Source organism: Aedes aegypti, chromosome 1, assembly GCF_002204515.2.
Source record: "Aedes aegypti strain LVP_AGWG chromosome 1, AaegL5.0 Primary Assembly, whole genome shotgun sequence".
In the NCBI taxonomy this organism is placed as follows: Eukaryota; Metazoa; Arthropoda; class Insecta; order Diptera; family Culicidae; genus Aedes; species Aedes aegypti.
Genome location: NC_035107.1, coordinates 226,852,497 through 226,877,687, shown reverse-complemented (window position 1 = coordinate 226,877,687; position 25,191 = coordinate 226,852,497). Strand labels below are relative to the sequence as shown.

The following is a 25,191-nucleotide window of genomic DNA, read 5'->3' as shown; positions in this document are numbered from 1 at the left end:
CGGTTATATTAGATTTATTGTTATGTCGTGATTAAACAACTTCAAATTTATTTTTGAGTGAATATGGAGTGGTTTAGACAATACAGAAAAACCTCCTATAACGATTTTAATGAAAATATAATTATTTATCCAATTTTTAAACTTTTTCTGGTTTTTATTGAAAGTGAAGCTTTGAATACTCTTAAAAATGAGTGCGCACACTATTAGCAACATAGTTACTCCATCAACAGCGTTTCTCCAAGATACACAATTAAATAATGACGAAAACTATACGCACGGTGAATGGTTCACTAGTGTGTACGGTAAATGGTGATATAGAACGGTACGAGGCGACCTTAACATGACATTTTCAAACATAATTTTTGAGTATTTAATTGTTATCCATCACTAGTTTTAGATTTTTCCCTTAATAATGACATAATTGCACACTGCGTAGTGGTATTCAAGTACGTTTCAAATTATTAGGAAAAGTTATATAATTTTTTGAAGTGCAAATTTTTCTTAAATGCACGGTGAATGGTAGCTTGACGGTACCCAAATGTTAAGCGTATAATGCAACCTGCTGATGTTGCAGCCTTTAAACCACTTAAAAATAGGAAAAACACACGGGAATATAGGTCGAAGAAATATCATGTGCTTACATCTGAGGAATTCATCGAGGAACTCAAACAGAAGGACTTCGTTTGGAGCAAGAAAAAGAAAATCGCAAGATTGCTAGAATGGAGCGGAAGAGAGAATCTGATTTGAAGAAACAAGAACGAGCTGTAGCAAAACGAATCAAAGAAAGTTTTAAGGAAAACAAAGAAAACAGTGTACCAAAACCGCTCAAAAATTCCAAGCCGAAGACTAAGAAACATACCAAATCAAGTGCTAATTAGCCGAAGAACAAGTTTTTTATTACCTTTTTTTTGAACTACACAATAGTGAAATAAAATATATGCTTTGAATACAATAATGTTTTGTATTTGTTTGTTCCAAGAAAAAAATATTTAATGATATAAAAATCAGTTATTATCCACGTCTGCTCTCCTTGACCATAAATGTCTTGATCTTCCCACGTTCGCTTTACAAAATAAAAATGCACTCAAATAGAAAAAACACGATTTTCTTCCCTTTAGTAAGACACGCACAAACTTCATATGAATTCCATAAATTAATGTTTTCCTCATACAATACAACGATTATACTGTTGCAATATGCGGCAGGTCGAAAATTGACACAATAATGGGTCGAAAAATGAAACAATGGATCGAAATATAGCACAAAAAGACAAAGTCATTTATCCGAAAAATACAAAATATATAATGGAATATCGCCTGAAAGACGCTATACATGAACATATACAATGTTTTCTTATTCGATTGTCAAATTTGAAAATAAGTTAAGGCATTTTTGCAGATTTTAGAGGGGTTTTCATCTCATTTGCTGGTTTCATGAGTCGAAATATAGTGCTTTTACCCTACCATTCTTTCATGCACTTGTGTTGGAAGTTCGAGAAATTTGAGAATCCAACGTAGCGCGATCAGTGAGTGTAATACAAACATCAGTGGTCAGTGAGAGAAACTGAAAGTTCGAATGGTTGTTGTCTGTACTTGTTGCCATTGGTGCCAACTGTTGGCGATTAAGAACGAAATAAACAGTCGTTACCCTATTTCTAAATGGAATTTTCCACGAAACTCATCCAGAGATTCCTTCAAGAGTTCTTCAAATAATTTCACCAAGAAGTACTCCAGAAAATCCTTCACGGATTCCGTCAGAAGTTAATATCAGAGAGTTCTTTAGCACTTCCACAAAAAAATCCACCAGGAATTCTTCAAATTCTTCCAGGGATTCCTCAAAGAAATCCTACAAAGATTTTCCCAGAACTTCCTCCATGGGTTCCTCTAAAAATTTCACCAGGTAGTTCTCCAGATAGTTACATTAAAATTTCCTCCATAAATTTATATAAAAAATCCTCAACAAATTACTCAAGGTACTCTTCCTTTAGAAAACCATCTTAAATTCCGCTAGGAATTTATCCAGAAAATCAACCAAATTCCTTCAGCGGTTCATCCAGAAATCCCACCATGGAATACTACATGAGATTTGAGATTTCACGAGAAATTCTTCTAAGAATTATTCTAGAAAATCTACAAGAGATTTCCCCTGGAATTTCATCAGGGATACCTCCAGAAATTCTTTTAGAGATTCCAGCAGAAATTGCTTCTGGAATCCAGCAAAATTTTCTAGGCATTTTTGAAATAATCCACCAGGGGTTACTTCAGAAATAAACATAGGAGAATCATTTTTTTTTTGCACTCTCACTCGAATCGCTGGAGGATCTGTGTTGGAAATGTTGCGTTCAGTTTTTTCTCCTCGGCAAAATCGCCTCCTCTTTGCATCGTAGAGGAGTTTCTATCAATCCTGCATGCCATTGCCACATTTTGATCCTCATTATATGATGATGAAAATTCATCATTTACGTCTCGAAACTGCAGCACTCGCAATATTGGATTGATGAAGTTCTGCTTTCATGCTCTTTCGGCCACAGAAGATGAATATTATTGTGGAGAAAAGATACCAATTTGAACCATCCCTGCCATTAAATCTGCGATTGTGGTAGTGAGAAGATTTATGTTTTGCTCTCTCTTCCCAATCGTGCAAACACAAAGCACATGGTAAATCTGTCAAAACACTGGATAGCATTGAAACATGACCAATATGTGAATATAGAGTAAATAAAGTGCTAATTTATTTCCTGTATGCATCAGACTTAGAAGCATTAATGATGCAGTAATAAGGTTTCTAAGGAGTGGAAGCGCTGTTATGAGACGTCCAAGCATTTGTAGTGCTATTATAATGTATGTATGCATTTTTAAGCTGATTTAGGGCTTATTATTAGTACTTCTAGCTACTTGGATTGTTTTGCATATATTATTCATAGAAATTTATGATATTGATTTTCGGTATTATGCCACTCCCAGACAACCAGAAATCGCATGAAAGTTCACGTTACAACTCGTTTATTCATACTAATTACATCAAACCCGCAAAATACTGTGGATAAACTCGTTAGATTGATGAGTTTCCTCGCATAAAACACTTCTTTTCTGAGTTCATTTGTACATTTTGTTTCGTCCCGTACACTCGTACAAAGTAAGTCGAATCAATCCGTAGCAGCTGTCAAATCAACATTTGTTATCATAAGTTAAATCGCATAAGATCACAGGTTAGTTCGGAAGAATATTCATACACTCGCATTGTATGTTATTATTCATCACATAATATATGCACGCATATCGCCTCCACTTTTGTACGTAGAAGGCATTTTCGCGACATCTTATAAGTGAAATTGTGCACATACAAAGCCTCCAGGTGATTTTTTTATACGTACATTTTGGTTGTCTGGGCTAATTCTCATCATGTGAAAAGCACCTACTTCTACATTTTACTTAACCTCTAGTTTAAAGGCTACGTTGCTCGCTTTATTATAATTGTTTTTTTGATTTTACAATTGATCCTTAATTTTGCCAATGAATTCTTTATGAACACTTTTCATAACAAATTCCTCTGGGAATTGTTATTGGTACGAATCCAAGAATTTCTAAAAAAATCCAAAAATAGCTCTGAGAACACCTCTAAGAATTGTTTCAGAGTTTTATCTAAAAATTGTTTCAGGTATTACTTTCCACAATTTACACCAGCAGCTACACTAGATTAAAATACATCTTAAAGATCATCAGTACTTCATCCATAAGGACGTGTCCAAGACATTTTTACTATGAACTTTTCCAGGGATTTGTCCTGGAGTTCTACTAAGACTATCTCCTACCAATTCTGAACATTCTTATTATTAAACCCGAGACCCGACCATCTCTAGTAAATGCATGAGATAGCTTAGAGAGGGCCCAGATAGCCGTAGCGGTAAACGCGCAGCTATTCAGCAAGACCAAGCTGAGGGTTGTGGGTTCGAATCCCACCGGTCGAGGATCTTTTCGGGTTGGAAATTTTCTCGACTTCCCAGGGCATAGAGTATCTTCGTACCTGCCACACGATATACACATGCAAAAATGGTCATTGGCATAGTAAGCTCTCAGTTAATAACTGTGGAAGTGCTCATAAGAACACTAAGCTGAGAAGCAGGCTCTGTCCCAGTGGGGACGTAACGCCAGAAAGAAGAAGAAGAAGCTTAGAGAAAATCATGGGATTTTTTGAAGATTTTTTTATATCACGGCAACAGTTTTTTTTTAATCAGACAGGGGCTCTGGCTACTTCAATGGTCAATATGCATTACCATAATATTAATGTTCCTTTTCTTTTGCCAATATACAGTAATACTAATGAACGGTGTGTTATGCGAAGCCGCACAAACTTGAGTAATCCCTTTAAATTTCAATGCCTTTCACTTTGTACGAATATTATTTTTGAGTTCAGACAGTATTTTACAAGGAAGTGTACTATTTGTTGAGTAATCCATATAAACAAATAAGGTGAAAATGTATCGAGGCCAAACCTCGTGCAAAAATCTAGAGAACCAGACAACCGTTCGTACTAAAAATTTGATCGATTGGTCACTCGCTAGTAATGACCGTTCGATCAAATTTTCAGCGCGAACGGTTGTCTGGTTCTCCAGAATTGTTTTCTTGAAAATTCAAAGTTTGGTTTCGATCTATCTTCACCTTAAATACTAATGAAGATCATATTTACTCACTGACAACTACATCCCCATAGCTTCTATTCCTATAGCATATGACCACCGCCGCAGTCAAAGACGTATCACGTTTTATAAAACATAAGAACACTATAACCGCCACCGTGAACCAATTCATGCTGGCCTAATGAAATCAATTTCAGAAAACTCAATTAAATTGAACACTTAAAACAACCGAACGACCGATTCCTGTTCACTGTCAAAACATCACTAAATCGAATGAAGTTCCGCTGACCGAGCCAGACAGCAGGGGCCGGATTGCAAATTTTCTAAATCCTAGTCAAGCAAGCAAATCCTTTAGCGCGAAAACAATCAAAGGTAGGACCGCGCGCTTGTACCTTCTACCATGTCAATCCGTCCGTGCCACGACAACGCAAGCAAATCAGTCGGCTGTTGGTCAGTTGTACATACCGTGAAACGGGGTATCTTTGATTTGATAGTGAAGGATTCACATCATACTGAACTAAGTATCATATTTTTGTCAATCTGTTAAGCAAGAAATGCAAGAGTAAATAGTATTAGTATGACACTTCATGTCAGGAGTATTTTCGTTGAAATCAAGAGCTAAAAATCTTTATATTGAAATATTAAAAATTGATGAAATTTTAAACATTTTTAAAACAGAATCTGGAACCATGAATCCAAGTTATGAAAACAAAATCATTATTCATGAATTTAGATATGTCATTTATGATTCCGATTTTGGTGATGGAAAGTAGTAAGTTGATTGGTAAAATCTGGAATCATCAACTCATTTCATAAAAACAAGCATAATACATCAATTAAGATTCCAGTTTATATTTGTCGTCAGATTGTTTCCAAAAAACTCTTAAACTTACTTACTTCGTTTCACGGTAATTCTTTTTCCTCTGTTCCCACGCCTCTGTGCTTTCCACGGCTAGAGCCAACTTAGAACACGTGTTTCCCGGGGTGGACGCTTCTGTGTGTAATTATATTATACAATGTTTATCACCCCGTTCCCCGTTTTCCACCCCCAATACCCAGCTCAACTACACTAAGTTGTTCGTTGATGGACTTTTTGGAGGCCACCCTCGTGGACAACCAGAACGTAAAAAGTGGAATCGTAACCCCGCCTGCCCTGTGATACTTGTACCCATTTCTGGAAGAATGCCTACAGAACATTGGTTTTTCACACATGTGCCGTGTATCGAGTGGGCTACTAAAGAGACTGGAACTGCATGTGGAAATAAGGAAGAACGTTTTCACATGTGAAGAAAATGCGATTGCTTTCCATTTCTGTGGGTGCATGCTTGAATGGCTGGTCAGTTCATGCGATGACCAACAGTGGCACACAAATGGGGCGTACTAGCTTCTGAGTCAGGGGCGGATTTGGGTCAAAATGTGGAAAAACCGGTAAGTTAAATTGCCTCCGCAAAACAGCGAGGCGTAATCCAAGAGGCACAGAATCCTTTAGGAGCTTGAGAAGCTTCTTGCAAAACTTTAAGAAAAAATCATCCAGAAATTTTGAATTCCTTCCTCAAAAAGTTAGGAATACTTCCTACAGAAGCTTGAAAAAGCTTCCTCCAGACGCTTGGAAAAGCTTCCTCCAGAAGCTTGGAAAAGCTTCCTCCAGAAGCATGGAAAAGCTTCCACCAGAAGCTTGGAAAAGCTTCCTCCAGAAGCTTGGGCAAGCATCATCAAGAAGCTTCGAAAAGCTTCCTCCAGAAGTTTTTAAAAGCTTCTTCCAGAAGCTTGGAAAACCTTCTTCCAGAAGCTTGCAAAAGCTTCATCCAAAAGCTTGGAAAAGCTTCCTCCAGAAGCTTAGAAAATCTCCCTCCAGAACTTTGAAAAGCTTCCTCCAGAAGCTTGGAAAAGCCTTTTCCAGATGCTTGGAAAAAAATCTTCCACAAGCTTGGAGAAGCTTCCTCCAGAAGCTTGGAAAAGCTTTCTCCAGAAGCTTCAGAAAGCTTCCTCCAGAAGCTAGAGTAAGCTTCCTCTAGAAGCTTGGGAAAGCTTCCTTCAGAAGCTTGGGAAAGCTTCCTTCAGAAGCTTGGTAAAGCTTTCTCCAGTAGCTTGGAAAAGGTTCTTCCAGAAGCTTCGAAAACCTTCGTCCAGAAGCTTGGAAAAGCTTTCTCCAGAAGCTTGGAAAAGCTTTTTCCAAAAGCTTAGAAAAGCTTCTTCCAAAAGCTTAGAAAAGTTCCCTCCAGAAGCTTAGGAAAGCTTCCTCCAGAAGCATGGAAAAGCTTCCTCCAGAAGTTTGGAAAAGCTTCCTCCAGAAGCTTGGGAAATCTTCCTCCAGAAGCTTGGAAAAGCTTCCTCCAGAAGCTCGGAGAAGCTTCCTCCAGAAGCCTGGAGAAGCTTCCTCCCGAAGCTTGAAGAAGCTTTCTCCAGAAGCTTGGAGAAGCTTTCTCCAGAAGCTTGGAGAAGCTTTCTCCAGAAGCTTGGAAAAGCTTTCTCCAGAAGCTTGGAAAAGCTTTCTCCAGAAGCTTGGAAAAGCTTTCTTCAGAAGCTTGGAAAAGCTTTCTTCAGAAGCTTGGAAAAGCTTTCTCAAGAAGCTTGGAAAAGCTTCCTCCAGAAGCTTGGAAAAGCTTTCTCCAGAAGCTTGGAAAAGCTTTCTCCAGAAGCTTGGAAAAGCTTCCTCCAGAAGCTTGGAAAAACTTCCTCGAGAAGCTCGGAAAAGCTTCCTCCAGAAACTTGGAAAAGCTACTTCCAGATGCTTGGAAAAGCTTCCTCCAGATGCTTGGAAAAGCTTCATCCAGAAGCATGAAAAAACTTCCTACAGATGCTTGAAAAAGCTTCCTCCAGAAGCTTGGAAAAGTTTCCTCCAGAAGCTTGGAGCTTCCTCCAGAAGCTTCGAAAAGCTTCCTCCAGAAGCTTGGAAAAGCTTCCTCCAGATGCTTGAAAAAGATTTCTCCAGAAGCTCGGAAAAGCTTCCTCCAGAAGCTTGGGCAAGCATCGTCAAGAAGCTTCTAATTTCTTATTTACAGCACAATTTAGCACTGTTACCAGAAATTTGATCATAGAGTTGTAAAATCATCCGTACCAAATGGGTCGAAGTAAGTTTTCTGTGGATTTTTTTTTAAGACTTAATCTTTACAAATCATTGACAAACACTAAATTCGGCCCTACGATACATTGCTATCATAATTCATCGAGCAGTCTTGCCTTTATCTGCCCTCGCATTAATTTCAAAATGGGTAACTATGTATATGTACTACCAACTACCAGTTACCGCATTTCATTCATGATGGGAATAACCGAGGAATGCCAGAAGTAGAAATATTCCCTACGATGGTAGGGCTCACTCAATCGACATACAGTTCCTAGTTCAATGTAATAAACTCTACCTAGACCTTTGGGCCAGGCACATTTCTTTCGGCCTTTCTGTCCTCGCTGCTCTAGAAGATGAATGACACTGCAATGTGTTGGAGGTGAAACCCCCGTTCTTTGGTAACCTGTGTGTTTCGTTCCAAGCCTTATTTATAAATCCCACATGTAACGTGATAATTGAACATTAGTCGGAGCGAATATGTGAATGGGAACCGAAACAGTCTCCACTTACGTAAAACAATTTGGGAACCATTATGGAGCCATTGACGAATCCATCAATATCGATTATCCAAAATTCGATAAAAGCGTACCATCGCATCCCACGCTCTCGATGGAGAAAGTCAACGAATATGTTCCCAACTGCGTCACTTTGCCAGTCAGTAATCACAGCTTTTAAAGCTTCTTATGGGGGAAATACCTGACATCGATGCGACCTACGTCATCGATTTTCGTCAATTTATTCAATTCTCTGGCGGGCTTGAACGTAGCGCATACACGGTGCTCCAATTACCGTTATTATCAAATAAAATATACCATTCAAACGGCAGTCAGCAGTTGATTCCTGACGTTGTTCTGCACCTCTGGGCCGATTTTGAAAATATCCTTAGTCAGAATTTTGAGTTACGCCCTTTTGAAGTTTATCCGATAGAAATCACACGAAATATACCACTTTAACTTGTTTAAACAAAGAGATCATAATAAAATTTTGTAGTTTTAATTTTTTATATGGTTTAAAATATTAAAAAATACATTTTTCTAAAATTTTTCTCAAATGACATTTGAAAAGGGCCAATGCTATGTTTAGTTATTACTAATAAGCCAATACACGAAAAATAATATCTACCAAATTAACGCCTTATAGTGATTTTAGGAAATTGTCCAAAGCATTCAAATATGAATGAATAATTCTTGGACAGGATATGCAGATACGCCCTTTTGAAGTGTATAAAAAGAATATTGCATGGTGAATTCCGTTTCATCTATAATCAACGGTTAGTTACATACATAATCATTACACCTTTGCGGATGTTCTTATTTCATTAAATTTAGCAAGTTGCATAAAATCTACACGTACACATATTGTCTAGATTGACATTATAAAAGGGCCAAAGTATAATTGAAATATATACACATCAATATAGCTGGACATCAAAGTTGATCGCAACATTCGAACATAACATATCTGTATCTACATAATTCTATATTCTTCTAATACCTAAATTCTATTCAATTCTTTTCTATTCTAATCTGTTCTATTCTATTCAATTCTACTTAAATTTATTCTATTTTGATCCACCCTACTTGTTCTTATACATATTTTTACAAATGCCAATGTTGTAATCAACAACTGCACGCAAAAGAATTGAACGGTACACTTTCGATGTTTGTTCGACTTTATAGCGCTGACAGGTCTGTGAAACAGCGCTATACACAGACTCCGACGACAGCTCATTATGTCAGCCTAGTCCTCGACCAGTCGCATTGCAGAAGTCTTTTACATGAAACTTAGTGATCTGATATTTCGAAGATTTTGTCAGACTCTGCTCTTCCCAGCTCTCGACAAACTTGTTCAAATTACCTTTAAATCAAGGATCCAGCTCAAATGAAAAGCATTTAATACAAAATGCTTCAGTTCCTTAAAATACATAAAAACTATCATACATAAGTTGAAACCCTTGTTTGGACTTACTGTGAAATAATAATTCAAATGTTCATGGGAAGCACGCATTAGGAGTCAGAATCTGTGCATAGCAATTTTTTACAGAGCTGGGAGCGCTAAAAAGCCGTACAAATATCGAAAGTGTACGACTGTACCGTTCAAATCTTTTGCGTGCAGTTGTTGATTAATACAGTGTGCATTTGTAAAAATATGTATAAGAACAAGTAGGGTGGATCAGAGTAGAAAAAAATTAAAAAGAGTAAAATTGAAAAGAATAGAACAGATTAGAATAGAAAGGAATTAAATAAAATGGAATAGATGTATAATATAGATACAGATAAGTGATGTTTGAGTGTTTCGGTCAACATTGATACAGTTATTGTTCAGCTACATTGAAATGTGTATATTTCAATTATACTTTGGTCTTTTTTCAATGTCAGTATAGACAAAATGTGTACGTGTAATCGTTCAAATATTACGTAACGAGGGAATTCGGTGTTACGGTTCATACATTTTCCATACAAAAGCTGTTACGTGGGGAAGGAAAAGGGGTCTCAAATTGGAAAATTCTACGTTACATTATATTTGAATCATTCCTTCTATGCAACTTGCTAAATACGGTCCTAAAATGTTTAATGAAATCTTGTTTTTATTAGATAACACAAAAAAGCATGTTAATGCAACTACTTTAGCAAATTTTCCCGCTCAAATAAGGGCTACATCATATTTTAACTTTAATTTAAAATTGGGTCTTTAAATGAACCTTGACACTTAAGATTGTGTTTGACGTTCGCTTAGTCTACAAAAACACCACAGGGGATTTAGTTTTAGCACTGGGGTTGTTCCTATCTGACATTTCAGAAGGGACACGAAAAACAAATTACACCCAAAAATTTGAGTTTAAGCCAAGGGGTGAGACAAAATATATGAAAACATAAAGAAAATTGTTTTGGACTCAAGCAAACGAAAAACATCTAAAAGTTGAGTTAACATGTGTTTTTGGCCTAAACTTAAGCGTTTGGCATTAAAATTGGGACAGGGCTTTGGGACCCTATTGAATGAAATAAGAACAACCGAAAATGGTAATGATTATGTATGCACCTAGCTAACCGTTGATTATAGAAGGAGCAGAATCCACCATATTCCATATTCATTCTATACATTTAAAAAGGGCGTATCTGCATATCCTGTCCAAGAATTTTTCATACAAATTTGAATGCTTTGGACAATTTCTTAAAATCACTACCAGGTGTTAATTTGGTAGATATCATTTTTCGTGCATTGGCTTATTAGTAATAATTAAACATAGCATTGGCCCTTTTCAAATGTCGGTCGAGAAAAAATTCAGAAAAATGTATTTTTTAATTTCTTCACCATATAAAAAATAAAAACTACATCTCTTCGTTTAAACACGTTAAAGTGGCATATTTCGTGTGATTTCTATCGGATATACTTCAAAAGGGCGTAACTCAAAATTCTGACTAAGGATTTTTTTCAAAATCGGCCCAGAGATGTAGAACAACGTCAGGAATCAACTGCTGACTGCCGTTTGAATGATATATTTTATTTGATAATAACGGTAATTGGAGCACCGTGGCATAACACACGAAACAATTGAGATTCGACTGAAGTATCATCCAGCTAAATTCTATTTTGAATGAATAGGCCACCGTCAGCCTCCAGACCACTTGCCATATCGTGAAAAGTTCGACTTCCCCTATTTTCCATCGAATCCCGCATGAACCTATTGGAGAAAACTTCTTCTAGAACACCAAAAACCACACTGAGAGATGGAACATTTCTAAAGCCTACCAGTCCTCAAGACGTCCTGTTAAGTTTTAAGCTCCTATTTTGCTGAATAAATTTTCTGATTCCATAATCGTAAGGTATACAAACTTCATTTATGGACATCCCCTAAAGAAAATGGATCATTGCAACGAATGCGAATGCATAGACAGCGACAACTGTTCCCTAATGCACAACGACAGGTGTGCTCCACCGAAATAAGATTTCCAGTGCCATCTAGCCGATGGTTATATACATTTTTTTTTTTAAACTGTCAATTAAATTTGAGATCCGTTGAATTTCGCATGTCGTTTTAACAGACTGAATTTTTTAGAACAAAGGTCTGGATTTGAACTTTAATTTGAGATCAGTTTTGTACTTGGATTTGAATTTCGACATGGATTTTGATTTGGACATGGATTTGGATTTAGAGTAAGATGCGGACTTTGATTTGGACTTGATTTTGGACTTATATTTGGATTTAGATTTGAACTAGGATTTTTACTTGAATTTTGACTTGGATTAAGACTTGCAATTAGACTTGTATTTGAACTTAGATTTAAACTTGGATTTGGACTCGGAATGGAATTTTAATTTGGACTTGGATTTGGACTGGGACTTGGTCTTTGGTCTTTGATTTGGACTTGTATTTGGACTGGTAGGGGAACTTACGTACTCTCGACAGTCTAAGTCGATGCCGCGCTTCTTTTGTAATTTTCTCCGACATTCCATGTTTGTCTGTTTACATTTATGCGTTGCTCAATCCTCTATCGATTCACACCGACAGACTTGTCAAAATGCTTTTGAAAACGTTTTTACAACGCTGAGAAAATCTCTTGTCAGTGTGACTATTGTCGGCAGCTTCATTCTCTTCGGCAACTTTCCCATAAGATCTGCTGGTGAATCTTCTTGGCAGCTCCAAATCAGTCGCATTTTGAGGCGTGTTCATTTGAATTGATGACATCTCTGGCGTTATTGTTTGTTCAGTCTCGCTAATCTCGTCAGTGAGAAGCGGGCAGAACAAAAAATCATCTGAATGTTTTCATTGACTTGTTTTGATAGAATAATACTGTGAATTTGACGTTTGAAATTTTGCTGCCGATAATATTCGAATGGTGCCGAAGCCGTAAGTCTCCCTATTTGGACTTGAATTTGGACATAAACTTTGAATTGGATTTGCAATACGATTTGGAGCTCAATTTGAATGTGGTTTTGGACTTGAACTTTGACTAATTTAAGGTAACGGAAAACATGAAACTTTATGTAGCCAAGTGATGAATTTGTCGTTTGATGAAAAGTTACCACCGACCTCCACCGACTAGAGCAGTGATTCCCAAAGTGGCCAAATTCGCCCCCCGGGGGGCGATTTTTAAGCTCAAGGGGCGAAAATTTGTAAAACAGAATTTAGGGGGCGAAAAATCCAGAAAGGGGGCGAAAAATCTAACACGGGAGCATTTGAAAATAATTACTTATAACTCTTAGAGGACACACATCTGAATGATATTCAATTCCAAACTTAACTAATTCCAGAATTGTTTTAGGTTAGTTCGTTATATTATGAATCCGACAGAAATAAGGACAAACTTTTTTTTATATATATATCCAAGCGTCGCGACTAATATTTGAATAGTGCGCTGTGTTTATAAACATCGTAAGAATGTAGCGCCATACATGTCATTATGACAGTTATGTCGGGAACGAGTCACACGTCGCGTGTCCCATACGCGCGTTCCGATTTGGTGGGCGCGCGACAATATCTCTTGTTATTGTCATTTAAAAGTTATGAAAGACATTACTTGATGATTGTCAAACACAAAATGTTAGTGATGCATAACATAGGTTTTTTAAAAATCATGTGCAATTTAAAGAATTATCGATATTTGAGATGTTTTGATTAGCCACAGATAACAATTGAAACACCCACTATATTTTTGATGTGAGCAATTTTTAGATTTTTTTTTCATATATAAGGATTTTTTGTATGGGAACTTTGAGGTTATGAAGCTAACAGTACCCATTTTAAGTTTCGGTTGCACTCATTCTTATCTCTTCTTATGGTATAAATCAAATTTTGTCAAATTTAGCAAATAAAAATCGGATTCCAACAATAAAACCACCTGATTTTGAAGACGAACAACACTCTACTTAAAAACATATTTGAAAAATCATCAGAGATGCGCCGGAATTGAACCTACAGAACGTACGAAAAAATCTGAAAAAAACGATTTTGATATATTGCTTTGAAAAAAAATAGTTCCAAACCATTCTGGATTCAGGGTTTTGGATTGGATAAAAAAGCGTACCCAGAAACGTCAAGCATTTATTATTCACATTTTCTGAAAACTATTGAAGTTATCTCAGAAATATGTATCAGATATAACAGTATGAAATCTTAATGAAAGAATCATATTACGGTCCTTCCAAAAACGCATAATTTCAAACATAATCAATGCAGTTCACCCAAACATGACATATTCATGTGAAAAGAAGTGCGTTTGATGGAAAAACATTGCATTTGATTCAATTTTGAAGAGCTTCGCCCTCAACTTCATCACAAGTTGGCGCCTATGCATACATTACATTAAATTAGTTGAAACTGGGCCAAATTTGTAACGAAAACTGATTGCTCTAGTGAATTACAGTCAAGTAGGGGGAGATCCCCCAGTACCGGACACTCAAGCCATTAAATTCATAATTCGAAAAATATTGGTTTTTTATGTTCCTGTTACTCATTTATGATAAATATTTTTTTTGAAAATTTTCTGACGGCGATACGGGACGTGTCGAGTTTTCCGGTCCGGTCTCGAAGTGAGCTTTCTAGCATTTCGGTCGCAGTGAGTGGTATGAAACTGCGAGGCTGTTATAATTTTCAGTTTGTGGAAGCTTTTGCCGTTTGTGAAAATATCAAATATGTGTCAGCAGGAATTGATTTTCGCTGCAAGAAATTTTCAATGATCAAAGCATTTTGGTGAAGAAAAAAATCTACACTTGCTGGGTTTTTAGTGTGCAATAATGCTGTTACGAGTGGGAGAGAGTGTAAGTGAAATGTTCTCGATTGATGTTTGGTTTTTATTTGTGTTGTTGGGTTATGTTAGAATGAAGGGTAGAGAAGGCGAGTAGGTGTGTATGTGAGGAAGAACTAAATAGTGCATGTGGAAAAGGGGGTCAATAAAAAGTGTGCATGTTCAATGAGAATATATACCGAGGTGAGGAAGACGACATTTAGTGTGCGTGACATCCGTGTACGGTGCAAAATGTTTCACAACTACAAGCGGGTGAGCTCCCATAAGAAGCCGTGTAAATTAGTGACGTAGTTATTTTTGTTTACGTTTTTTTCTCTTTACTAATACATAGCCATTGCTTCTTCTTCCACACCTTAGTATATATTCTCATTGGTGCATGTTGGGATGGTGGTCACTGTCGAGCAACGTATTTTGACAGCTATTAACGTCAAGACGCACACTCGTAAAAATAGCAATGAATGCCGCTTCGTTAGTGTGCGTACCGAGCGGTTCGAAGAGAGCATCTTGGCATGGCAACCAGTAACATGAGGCACCAAGCCAAGTATCATTTTAAATCTTACATCTAGAGTTACATTTGTTTTACAATAATATATACTTCTTCACGGCTTGACACCACCATAACCCCAATGTAAATTTAATTATTTTTTTTTCATTTCACAACAGCCATTGAGGCTGTGAACAGTTTCACCAGTTCGTTTAACTTTTAGTTAAAATTTGACAGCTCGATAGTTATTTCCCCTCCGGTTAGAAATAACCCTGCTATGGAGCATGGTTAAACTTGACAGTTCGAAAGTTATTTTTTGCTCCCGTGAATTTGAGAATAACTAACCATCTGCCAACTTTGTTCTGAAATAACTACTCGACTGTCAAAGCTCAAATGGGTCGACTGCGATGTTCAATTTAACCATGTGAGGGGAAAATAACTATTGTAATGTCAAATTTTAACTAATAGTTAAACGAACTGGTGAAACGGTTCACAGCCTGAATGTGTTCAATGATTATCATCTGTATGTTTATTGAGTGCTTCGTGAAGCCCAAGCAGGACAGTTCGGTTTTGCGTCGTCAGATAGGTTTTGCTCACGGTTTCGCGCGTGTTTTCGTTGACGGAGATTTTTTTTTTTTTACGCATGTCGTTATACGATGCGATGACTCTGGAGGGATCGGTTTTGCTTTTTACTGGCTATTGAGCAAAAACATTACTGCACAATCGACAAGCATTTCGCGAAATACTATTTATACTGTAAATAAACTATTGTTTTCTTTTTTTGATTGCCGGCATTCAAAAGATTAAATTGAAAACACTTAAACAACAAATGTTTATGGTCTATCGCCAGCTTTCTAGGCGAATCCTGAGAATATACCTTCCCCAACCTCCAACTCCGTAGCACTTATGAGGGTGTCGCTGAGTCGGTGGCCTCTCATTAAGTAAGTGCTACATCAACATTTCCTTCCCCTATCCCGAGTTACGGTAAATATGGGCGTGGCCGGGAATAGTGATATTCATGCTTTTAGTATTCTTGTTTATGATTTGAACAAGGTATACTCCCCTGCCTTGTTCATGAAAGTAGTCAGGATGAGATTATTAGAAAGATACATGAATGTTGCTAGTATCCAATCTACGAAGTAAACCGTAACTACGCTAACGGTAACGCTTACGCTGTTACTCATTTATGATAAATATTATCATTATAGTGTACAAAAATAAATTTGAATGTATAAATATGAATTTTGACATTGGATTTTGATGATGTATTTTAGTACCAAATTGATCGATCTTGAAAGGTGGCAACCAAAACCGGACACAATCTGGAAATGCTCCGAATTCTGAAAATTTGAACATCATTGAATGTTTTTACAATAAGAATAGTATATAATTGCTAATTCAAAGCATTTGCAACATTTACAAGAACAATTTGAGTTTTTTCTTATTTTGCAAGATGTCCATCAAAAACCTCATTCATATATGATGAAAAATAGCACATTTTACGATGTTGTTCTGAATGTTCATTCTTCTTAATTTTATTGCATGTTTGATTCCATGATCGACGGAATCCATGAAAAATGAATGTATTTTGAAACACTGGTGCAGTAATTACAAAGATATCACATAACAAATCAAGCTGTCCGAAACTGGGGGACAGGAGGTGCTAAACCAAAATTATAATTTGTCAACATTTAGTTCAATTATGGTACAAAATAAATTCATACTATCAAATGAGGATTAAGTTTGATCATGCTTGCGTGATCCAAAGTTTTTTATCATATTCAAAATAATTACTAAATAGGCTCATAATTATGGCGATACGTCAATTTTTTTAAGATTTCCAAACTTTTCTACTTTCTTAAAATAGCATGCATATTTCAAGGATGTTTTATTCTACGCAAATATTAGTCTTCACAATAGCTTTCTTTTCTACTAATACACCATCTTGATTGGACCATGATTTCTCAATTTTTCGACTTTGTCCGGTATTGGGTGCTGTCCGGTACTGGGGGATCTCCCCCTAAATCAGTCCTAATAATGGTGGGTTATCGATACTAAAGAAAACATTTTGAAATGTACATAATAGTTATTGTATTATGATTTTATGGATATGCGAGTCGAAGACATTTTTTGGCGAAGACAAATATTCGAATCACATATCAGGGGGGCGATTCCAGATGAATATTGGCCTCAAGGGGGCGAAAGTTTAAAAAGTATGGGAAGCACTGGACTAGAGGAATTGAACATAGAATTGGACTTCCCAGACAACCAGAAATCGCATAAAAATTCACGTAATAACTCGTTTATTCATACAAATTTCATTAAACCCGCAAAACACGGTGGTCAGATTGATGAAATTCCTCGCATAAAACGCTTTTATTCTGAGCTCATTTGTACATTTTGTTTTGTCCCGTACATTCGTACAAAGTAAGTCGAATCAATCCGTAGCAGCTGTCAAATCAAAATTTGTTATCATAAGTCGCATAAGATCACAGGTTAGTTCGGTAAAGTATTTATACACTCGCATTGTATGTTATTATTCATCACATAATATATGCACGTACATCGCCTCCACTTTTGTACGTAGAAGGCTTTTTCGTGACATCTTATAAGTGAAATTTTGCACATACAGTCACCCCACAGTTATGGATCAACTAAGGGTAATTTTTCAGAACAAAGCATGATTAAAGAACATGGTGACACTATACAAAACAAAAATCACCTTCCTGGGATTGGGATTGGGATTGGGATTGGGATTGGGATTGGGATTGGGATTGGGATTGGGATTGGGATTGGGATTGGGATTGGGATTGGGATTGGGATTGGGATTGGGATTGGGATTGGGATTGGGATTGGGATTGGGATTGGGATTGGGATTGGGATTGGGATTGGGATTGGGATTGGGATTGGGATTGGGATTGGGATTGGGATTGGGATTGGGATTGGGATTGGGATTGGGATTGGGATTGGGATTGGGATTGGATTGGGATTGGGATTGGGATTGGGATTGGGATTGGGATTGGGATTGGGATTGGGATTGGGATTGGGATTGGGATTGGGATTGGGATTGGGATTGGGATTGGGATTGGGATTGGGATTGGGATTGGGATTGGGATTGGGATTGGGATTGGGATTGGGATTGGATTGGGATTGGGATTGGGATTGGGATTGGGATTGGGATTGGGATTGGGATTGGGATTGGGATTGGGATTGGGATTGGGATTGGGATTGGGATTGGGATTGGGATTGGGATTGGGATTGGGATTGGGATTGGGATTGGGATTGGGATTGGGATTGGGATTGGGATTGGGATTGGGATTGGGATTGGGATTGGGATTGGGATTGGGATTGGGATTGGGATTGGGATTGGGATTGGGATTGGGATTGGGATTGGGATTGGGATTGGGATTGGGATTGGGATTGGGATTGGGATTGGGATTGGGATTGGGATTGGGATTGGGATTGGGATTGGGATTGGGATTGGATTGGGATGGATTGGGATTGGGATTGGGATTGGGATTGGGATTGGGATTGGGATTGGGATTGGGATTGGGATTGGGATTGGGATTGGGATTGGGATTGGGATTGGGATTGGGATTGGGATTGGGATTGGGATTGGGATTGGGATTGGGATTGGGATTGGGATTGGGATTGGGATTGGGATTGGGATTGGGATAATCTCATAAATCATCATAAATCTCTTCTATAAATTTGATTTCAATTTGGTCAACGTCATTCATGAAATATGTCTGCATTTGGGGAAGTTAGTTCAAAATTGTGCTTGAAATAATTTATTCTCTCTGACCCCAGTCATATGTAAATTTATCAAGTGTTCTAGTTTCTTCTAATGTACTTTGCAACATTCATTTCGTGTTTCGATCATGATTATTTAATGCCAACCGGGCCAAAGCAAACTCGGTCCACCAGTTCAAACCAAGCATGCATCTAAAGGTGGACATAAATCAAACATGACAGCGATCCTAAAGCGGAGTCCATAGCCACACGGGCTCAGCGCAATAATGTAAACGAGTAGTGAATTTACACCTTTCTATGCCCACGGTTTGGCAGCGCTTTTCGGTGCATAGTTATGCAGAACGACCGGAAGAATTTTTCCTACGTTCTGTTTGCCACGGTTTCTACAGTGACCTAGCATACCAGACTAACACTGTTTGAATGACAAATACCTTCTATTCCTGTTCCTTATGCATAGGGTGAGATGGTAATAAATGCCCTCGAGCTGGATTTTTTTTAATTAAAAGACAATTCGATCCGGTACCTAGCATAATTTTTGTTGCGAAATCATCGCCAGAAGACTATGAATCCATGTTTACTATTTAATCTTCACCTTAAGACCAAATCAATCGTAGCAAGGTTTCTAGAAATGAAAAAAACAAGTAGGGATATCAGAGTATTGAATTGAGAAATATCCTGAAAAGCACTCATCAAATGAAATTCTGCCGTAGGAATTACTTCGTGAATTATTCCATAAGCGATGTTTGGCATTAAAGTCACTAATGACAATTTCTTTTGATTTATTCTATTCAGTTGACCGTTACGATAACCATTCGTCTCTCAACAAGCCTCAAGGATTCGTTTGTGCAAAGGGCAATTCCAAAAACTAGACTTATGGTTGTCCTTGCAATTTGCGCATACATTTTTTTTGGTATCTTCCTTCACATGACAGACGTCCTTAGCGTGAGAAGAATCTCCGTAAAACATACATTTAGAAACCATGCAGCAATGTTCGCTGCCATGACCTCACTTTTGCAGTAAATGCGCTCAAAAATGGCACTTACCCATCTTGCCCTGGGTTATCCTTTAACACAGGCCTGCCCAACCTTTTTGAACCGCGGGCCAAATCACATAAACAATGTTGTGCCGCGGGCCACATTTAAAAAAAGCACATTTAAAAATAAGGGCCACATTAAAAAAAAAGCATTCTGCCGGATATTGTGAGAGTTTCTTCCAAAATTATATAATAATCTTGTGCAAAATATTTTGCAGAATCAAAAATTTTGGACTCCATGCGAATAATTCGCAGGATTTCATAAAAGTCAAGCTCCAAATTCTGTAAGAATCCGACCCAAAATGTGCTAAAATCTTGATCAAGCTTTTATTAAAATCTTGGGCAAAATGTCCAGGACTTCATAAGAATCGTGCCTAGGATTCCATCAGAGTCTCACTCAATAATCATTTCGAAATGCAACCTTGAAATCTTTGAGAATGCTAAGAAGATTTAAAGGAAACAAAACAACCTAAAATATATTAGGTTGATACTAAATTGAAAATTAAATAGGTTTGGTGTTTTCTAGCTTCGGGTTGGTAGGATAGTCAACGGGCCAAATATGGGAAGAACCTTCGAACCCTCCGCGGGCCGCCCAAAATGAGGTCGCGGGCCGGATGCGGCCCACGGGCCGTACGTTGGGCAGCCCTGCTTTAACACGAAATTATTCTTTTCCCTACACAGTTCAACACTGGACTCATTCCGATCAATACTCGAACTGGTGACGTCATTGATGGGGCGAACATAGAAAGGTCAACGTTGCCGCCCGTTTTTCCGTCTATCCATCCGCCCGCTCCATTGATGGATACCTACCGTATTAGCTGGATAATCATTTACTACCGCCCGTCACTTCCACATGTTCCAATTTTGTTTGTCTACTTGCAACAAACAAAAGGCAGACTGGACTTTGCGCGGCAGCCAACGAAATACCTACATCCCCACACATGATACATTGCATAGGTTTTCCATACCGTAGTACCGTTAAGTCACCAGTCACCGTGCGGCCTCCATTCACCGTGCACATATACAAATTCCTACAGAATATTCATACAATTTTCACAAATTATTCTTTTGTCAGCAAAACAAGATAAAACTGATGAAATGATGTAGTTTTTGTCAAAAAGCATTTTGAAAAACCTTGTTTATGTAGCCACAATCATGTGAATTTTGTTTGAGAATGAGATTTTTCAACACTCTTAGTAGAAATGCCAAAAAATCACATTTTTCATTTTAACGATAGAGTATCAAATTTTTCAAAATTTCAACAAGTTTTCCCTGTGGATACTATTAGTAAGATGTATTTCATCGTATGAGCAATGAGATTTTATGTAAATTAGTATTTTTTATTGAGTTTCAATCGAAACTCAAATGCACGGTGAATAGATCCTCTCCAATATATATGGTTCCTATTACCGTGCATTAGTGTAAAAGTCATGAAATTTGTCGGTAATATTAGATATATTGTTATGTCGTCATTAAACTACTTCATATTTAGTTGTTGAGTGAACATAGAATGGTTTGGACAGTACAGTAAAACCGCCAATAACGATTTTAATGAAAAAATAATTATTTGGCCAATTTTAAAACTTTTTATGGTTTTTATTGTAAATGAATATTTGAATACTATTAAAAATGAGTGCTCACACTACTAGCAACATAATTGCTCTATCAACAACGTTTTTTTTTTTCAAGATACAAAATTAATCATGACGAAAACTATACGCACGGTGAATGGTGCACTAGTGTGCACGGTAAATGGTGACATAGAACGGTACGAGGCGAACTTAACATGACATTTTCAAACATAATTTTTGAGTAATTTTTTGTTATGCATCACTAGTTTTAGATTTTTCCCTGAATTATTATATAATTGCACGCTACATAGTGGTATTCTAGTACGCTTTAAATTATTTGGAAAAATTATATAATTTTTGGAAGTGCATTTTTTCTTAAATGCACGGTGAATGGTAGCTTGACGGTAGTAAGTTTACCTCGTTTTCGTTTCGCACCATCGTCGTTGGCCAACAAAAACAGCGCCGTTCTGATCAATTATTTAAATTTTCTTCCTGTGGACCGTGCGCGTTCTCTGGTCCGGCTTGTGCCCGATCCTGACCCCACAGACAGTGCACCGTTTCCACCGTTGACGCGCCCTATCCTATGGTTAGGGGTTTCCTACTTGCTACAGTAATCTTCCAATTTATGATGATTTTCGCCAATCTTTTTGAATCAGACGGTTAACCCAATTTGATGGAACTAAACTTTAATTTGATTGACTACGCCATAGTCCCAAACCAAATCTGACAGAATTTTTGCGACTTTGCAAAAAAAAGGATGACTAATGTTTTGTAGTAATACATATCATATTAACTGCTAATTAATAGTTACTTGACAGATTTTTGCATGATTCGTCGACAAATTGGACTATTTCTTTAATCTTTTTAGAATTTTTAACAGAAGTATAATCTCATAAGCTTACAGCTACCGACATAACTAAATAGTAAAAAAAGATTTTTAATAAACATTTCTAGTACCATACATATTTTTCTGAATATTTTTTCAAGATCAGAGTAGTTGTTGTAGGAATTCATTGGTCTCAAATGTGGAAATAATCGTTTTTTTATAAAAAAAAAATATTTTTTCAAAAATTGTAAAAAATACTGTCCAAACGTCAATGATAAATGAACTGTACTATACTGCCCATAACTGCATATTTGTAACATTCGACAAAAGTAGGCATTGGGTAAATGGAATACCAAGTGTGCAATTTATGGCAGTATGAGATTTCTAAAAATTACCTGGAACTCAAAAGTGCCTACCGTTTTGATTCATATTACGGACACTTAAGGCCTCAGTGAAGTATAACCCAGCTTGGACCATACAAAATAAATCATTCGGTATGATTTTTTAGCGTTATCGAGCGTCGGAAGCCCTTAACTTTTGGATGGTGGGTAAAGAAAACACGTCCACAACTTGAATAATTTTAAATAAATCAAAACGTGTGGCCTTTTCATGATTCTTATTCCGGACGCTCCCTCACTTTTGCCTCATATTCCGGACGCTTTGATTCGAATTACGGACAGCTCATGATAATCATTAATGGAACAGTCAAATCATCAATTGAAATCGTTCAACCACTTAAGAGACGTCTAAGGTAGTTGGGCATTATAAATTTGCAATGATATTTATGGAAAAAACCTAATAAAACGAGCCTCGAAAATGAGAACTTTTGGACGGCGAAAATTGAAACATTTCGTGTGAAATGTTTCCCATACAAACGAGAGTGTCCGGAATTTGAAGCTGTCCGTAATATGAATCAAAACGGTATTTTAGGCTGATATTTTGTACAACTCATATCGCATACTAGGTGAATAGTCAGAAAATAATTCTGATAGAAATTTCATTGCTATTACATTACGAGGCTCATTTATAACCTCAATGTGTTATGCGGTTATAATTACCAGTGTGACAAAACAACTTGGTATTTTTTTCGAATTTTCTAGAACAGTCTCACAGATTTCAGTAAGTTGATCGAAAGTATTTATCATTTGATGACTCTTCATGGTATTAACTCCAATTTGTCAAAAATGTCGAATGTGACTGTTTTGCAGTTATGGGCAGTATAGTCAATCTATATAAATAAAAATGGAATGGTGTTTGTATGTCACGAAATGGCTTACGAACGGGTTAACGGATTTGAATGATTATTTCTCCGTTTTGTTCGTCAAGGGTTCTGATGTGTTTGTGCGTATAAAAATTCCAGGATATTCAACGGGAAAGTCGAAAAAACGAGAGTGGACGGAACTGTCATTTTGTATGGGACGACCCATAGCTTATACAATAGCCTACTTGATGGCAAGACGAAGTTTGCCGGGACCACTAGTTTTTAATATAAAATCATTTTGGTAAAAAACCTGCAAACATCCGCTTTATATTCTTCTTGCCCCCCCCCCTCTTCTCCATAAAAAAAAACCTCACAACAGCGTTTGTTCTCATTGCAGGGGCGGCTGATCATCATCCTAGTGCCAGAGAAGAACTTTACGCTAAACTGCGCACTATAGTCCAACGAAAATTTAGGATGAATGGTCCTCTGGAAATCTAGATAGTTAGTGTCGTGCCCTGCAAGCCAGCCCGAGTGCATGCAAGCAACAAATAATCAACGAGAAAATACGAACCGACACAATCTGCGAATACCACAGCGGCGAACTAGCCGATGCAGCTAAGAATGGCGGGTACATGGGACGAAGTCGACGGAGCGATTGGTTAGACGAGGAATGTAAGCAGATTCTAGAGATGAAGAACGCTGTCTGAACTATCATGCAGTCCCGTCTCTTTCGGGAGAAAAAAAAAACGCCGGAGGAGACGGAGTGGTAGAAGGCAGAATAGCTGAGCCGGTCTCAAAAATCACGGAAGTTCTATCACGAAGCTCGACGTATCCCGCAATGGCTTCGTGCCGCAAACCAAGATGTGCAGGATAAGGATGGGAGCATCTTAGCGGACGAACGTTAGGCGATCGAAAGGTGGAAGCAGTACTTCGACAAACACCTGAATGGCGGGAAGTTAAGGATGCCATTCAACAGCTCAAGAACAACAAATCTTCCAGAAATGCCGTGAGTACCAGGTCCCTACCCACCACCTGTTCATCGATTTCAAGGCGGCATACAACAGTATTGACGGTGTACAGGCTATGGATGCTTATGGACGAGAATAGCTTTCCCGGGAAGCTTACAAGATTGATTAAGGTGAAACAGTTTGGAATCAACTTCAAAGGCACAAATCTCGCGAAAAAAGCACCCAACAACAGTGCACTTTTTATTTTGGCCTTGTGCACTGGCAGAAAGCTTAAAATAAGAAAATCAGATAAGTTTGCCAAATCCTTCTCTAGTTTAGTGCCTTTGAAAACGTGAGTAGGGGCACAAGTCGGCCATCTTCGTATTCCGAGATGTTTCACCTTAAAGCAACGATAGATGTGCAAAAATGCCCGACCAGTTAATTACAACAGAGTTGTAACAGATTTTGTTACTCAGTTAGCGTATTTTTTCTATCAAAATATGTTATAATTTTGGCTGGTTAGTAGTTTAAATAACAAATTATAACACTAAACAAATTTGAAACAAAATATGTTATAATTTAAACAAAAATGTAACTCATTTTGTTTCAATTCAAACAAAATAATAACTCATTTTGTTATTTTCCGAACAAAATAATAACTCATTTGTTATTTTCCAAACCTGAATTGATTTAAAATTTCTTATAATCAAGTGCTCTCAAAAATTTTATATAAAACTTTGTTATAATTATGTTTCAAGTCGAAACAAATTTGAAACGCCCGTCAAATCAAAGTGCTTGACACAAAAATTCAAACAAAATTTGTTAATAATAACAAATCATGTTACAATTGTGCAACAATTTTGTTGTAATCCACTGGTCGGGTGCGTGAAGATCTCGGGCTAACACTCCTGTTCATTCGAATCCCAC

General features: G+C 37.3%; 1 protein-coding gene across 2 annotated transcripts in view; it reads right to left on the bottom strand.

Moving 5' to 3' along the window:
- Window positions 1-25,191, bottom strand: part of LOC5580182 (prion-like-(Q/N-rich) domain-bearing protein 25) — a 96,457-nt gene that overhangs the window by 55,729 nt on the left and 15,537 nt on the right. Inside the window, exon 1 of one of the 2 annotated variants that reach the window (XM_021857721.1) lies at window positions 4,691-4,879. The exons of the other annotated variant lie outside the window; for it this stretch is intronic. Coding sequence (XP_021713413.1) covers window positions 4,691-4,808 — 118 coding nt within the window. The 5' untranslated portion in view covers window positions 4,809-4,879. Of the gene's footprint in view, window positions 1-4,690; window positions 4,880-25,191 lie in introns of those variants that run through there. 2 annotated transcript variants of the gene reach the window in all.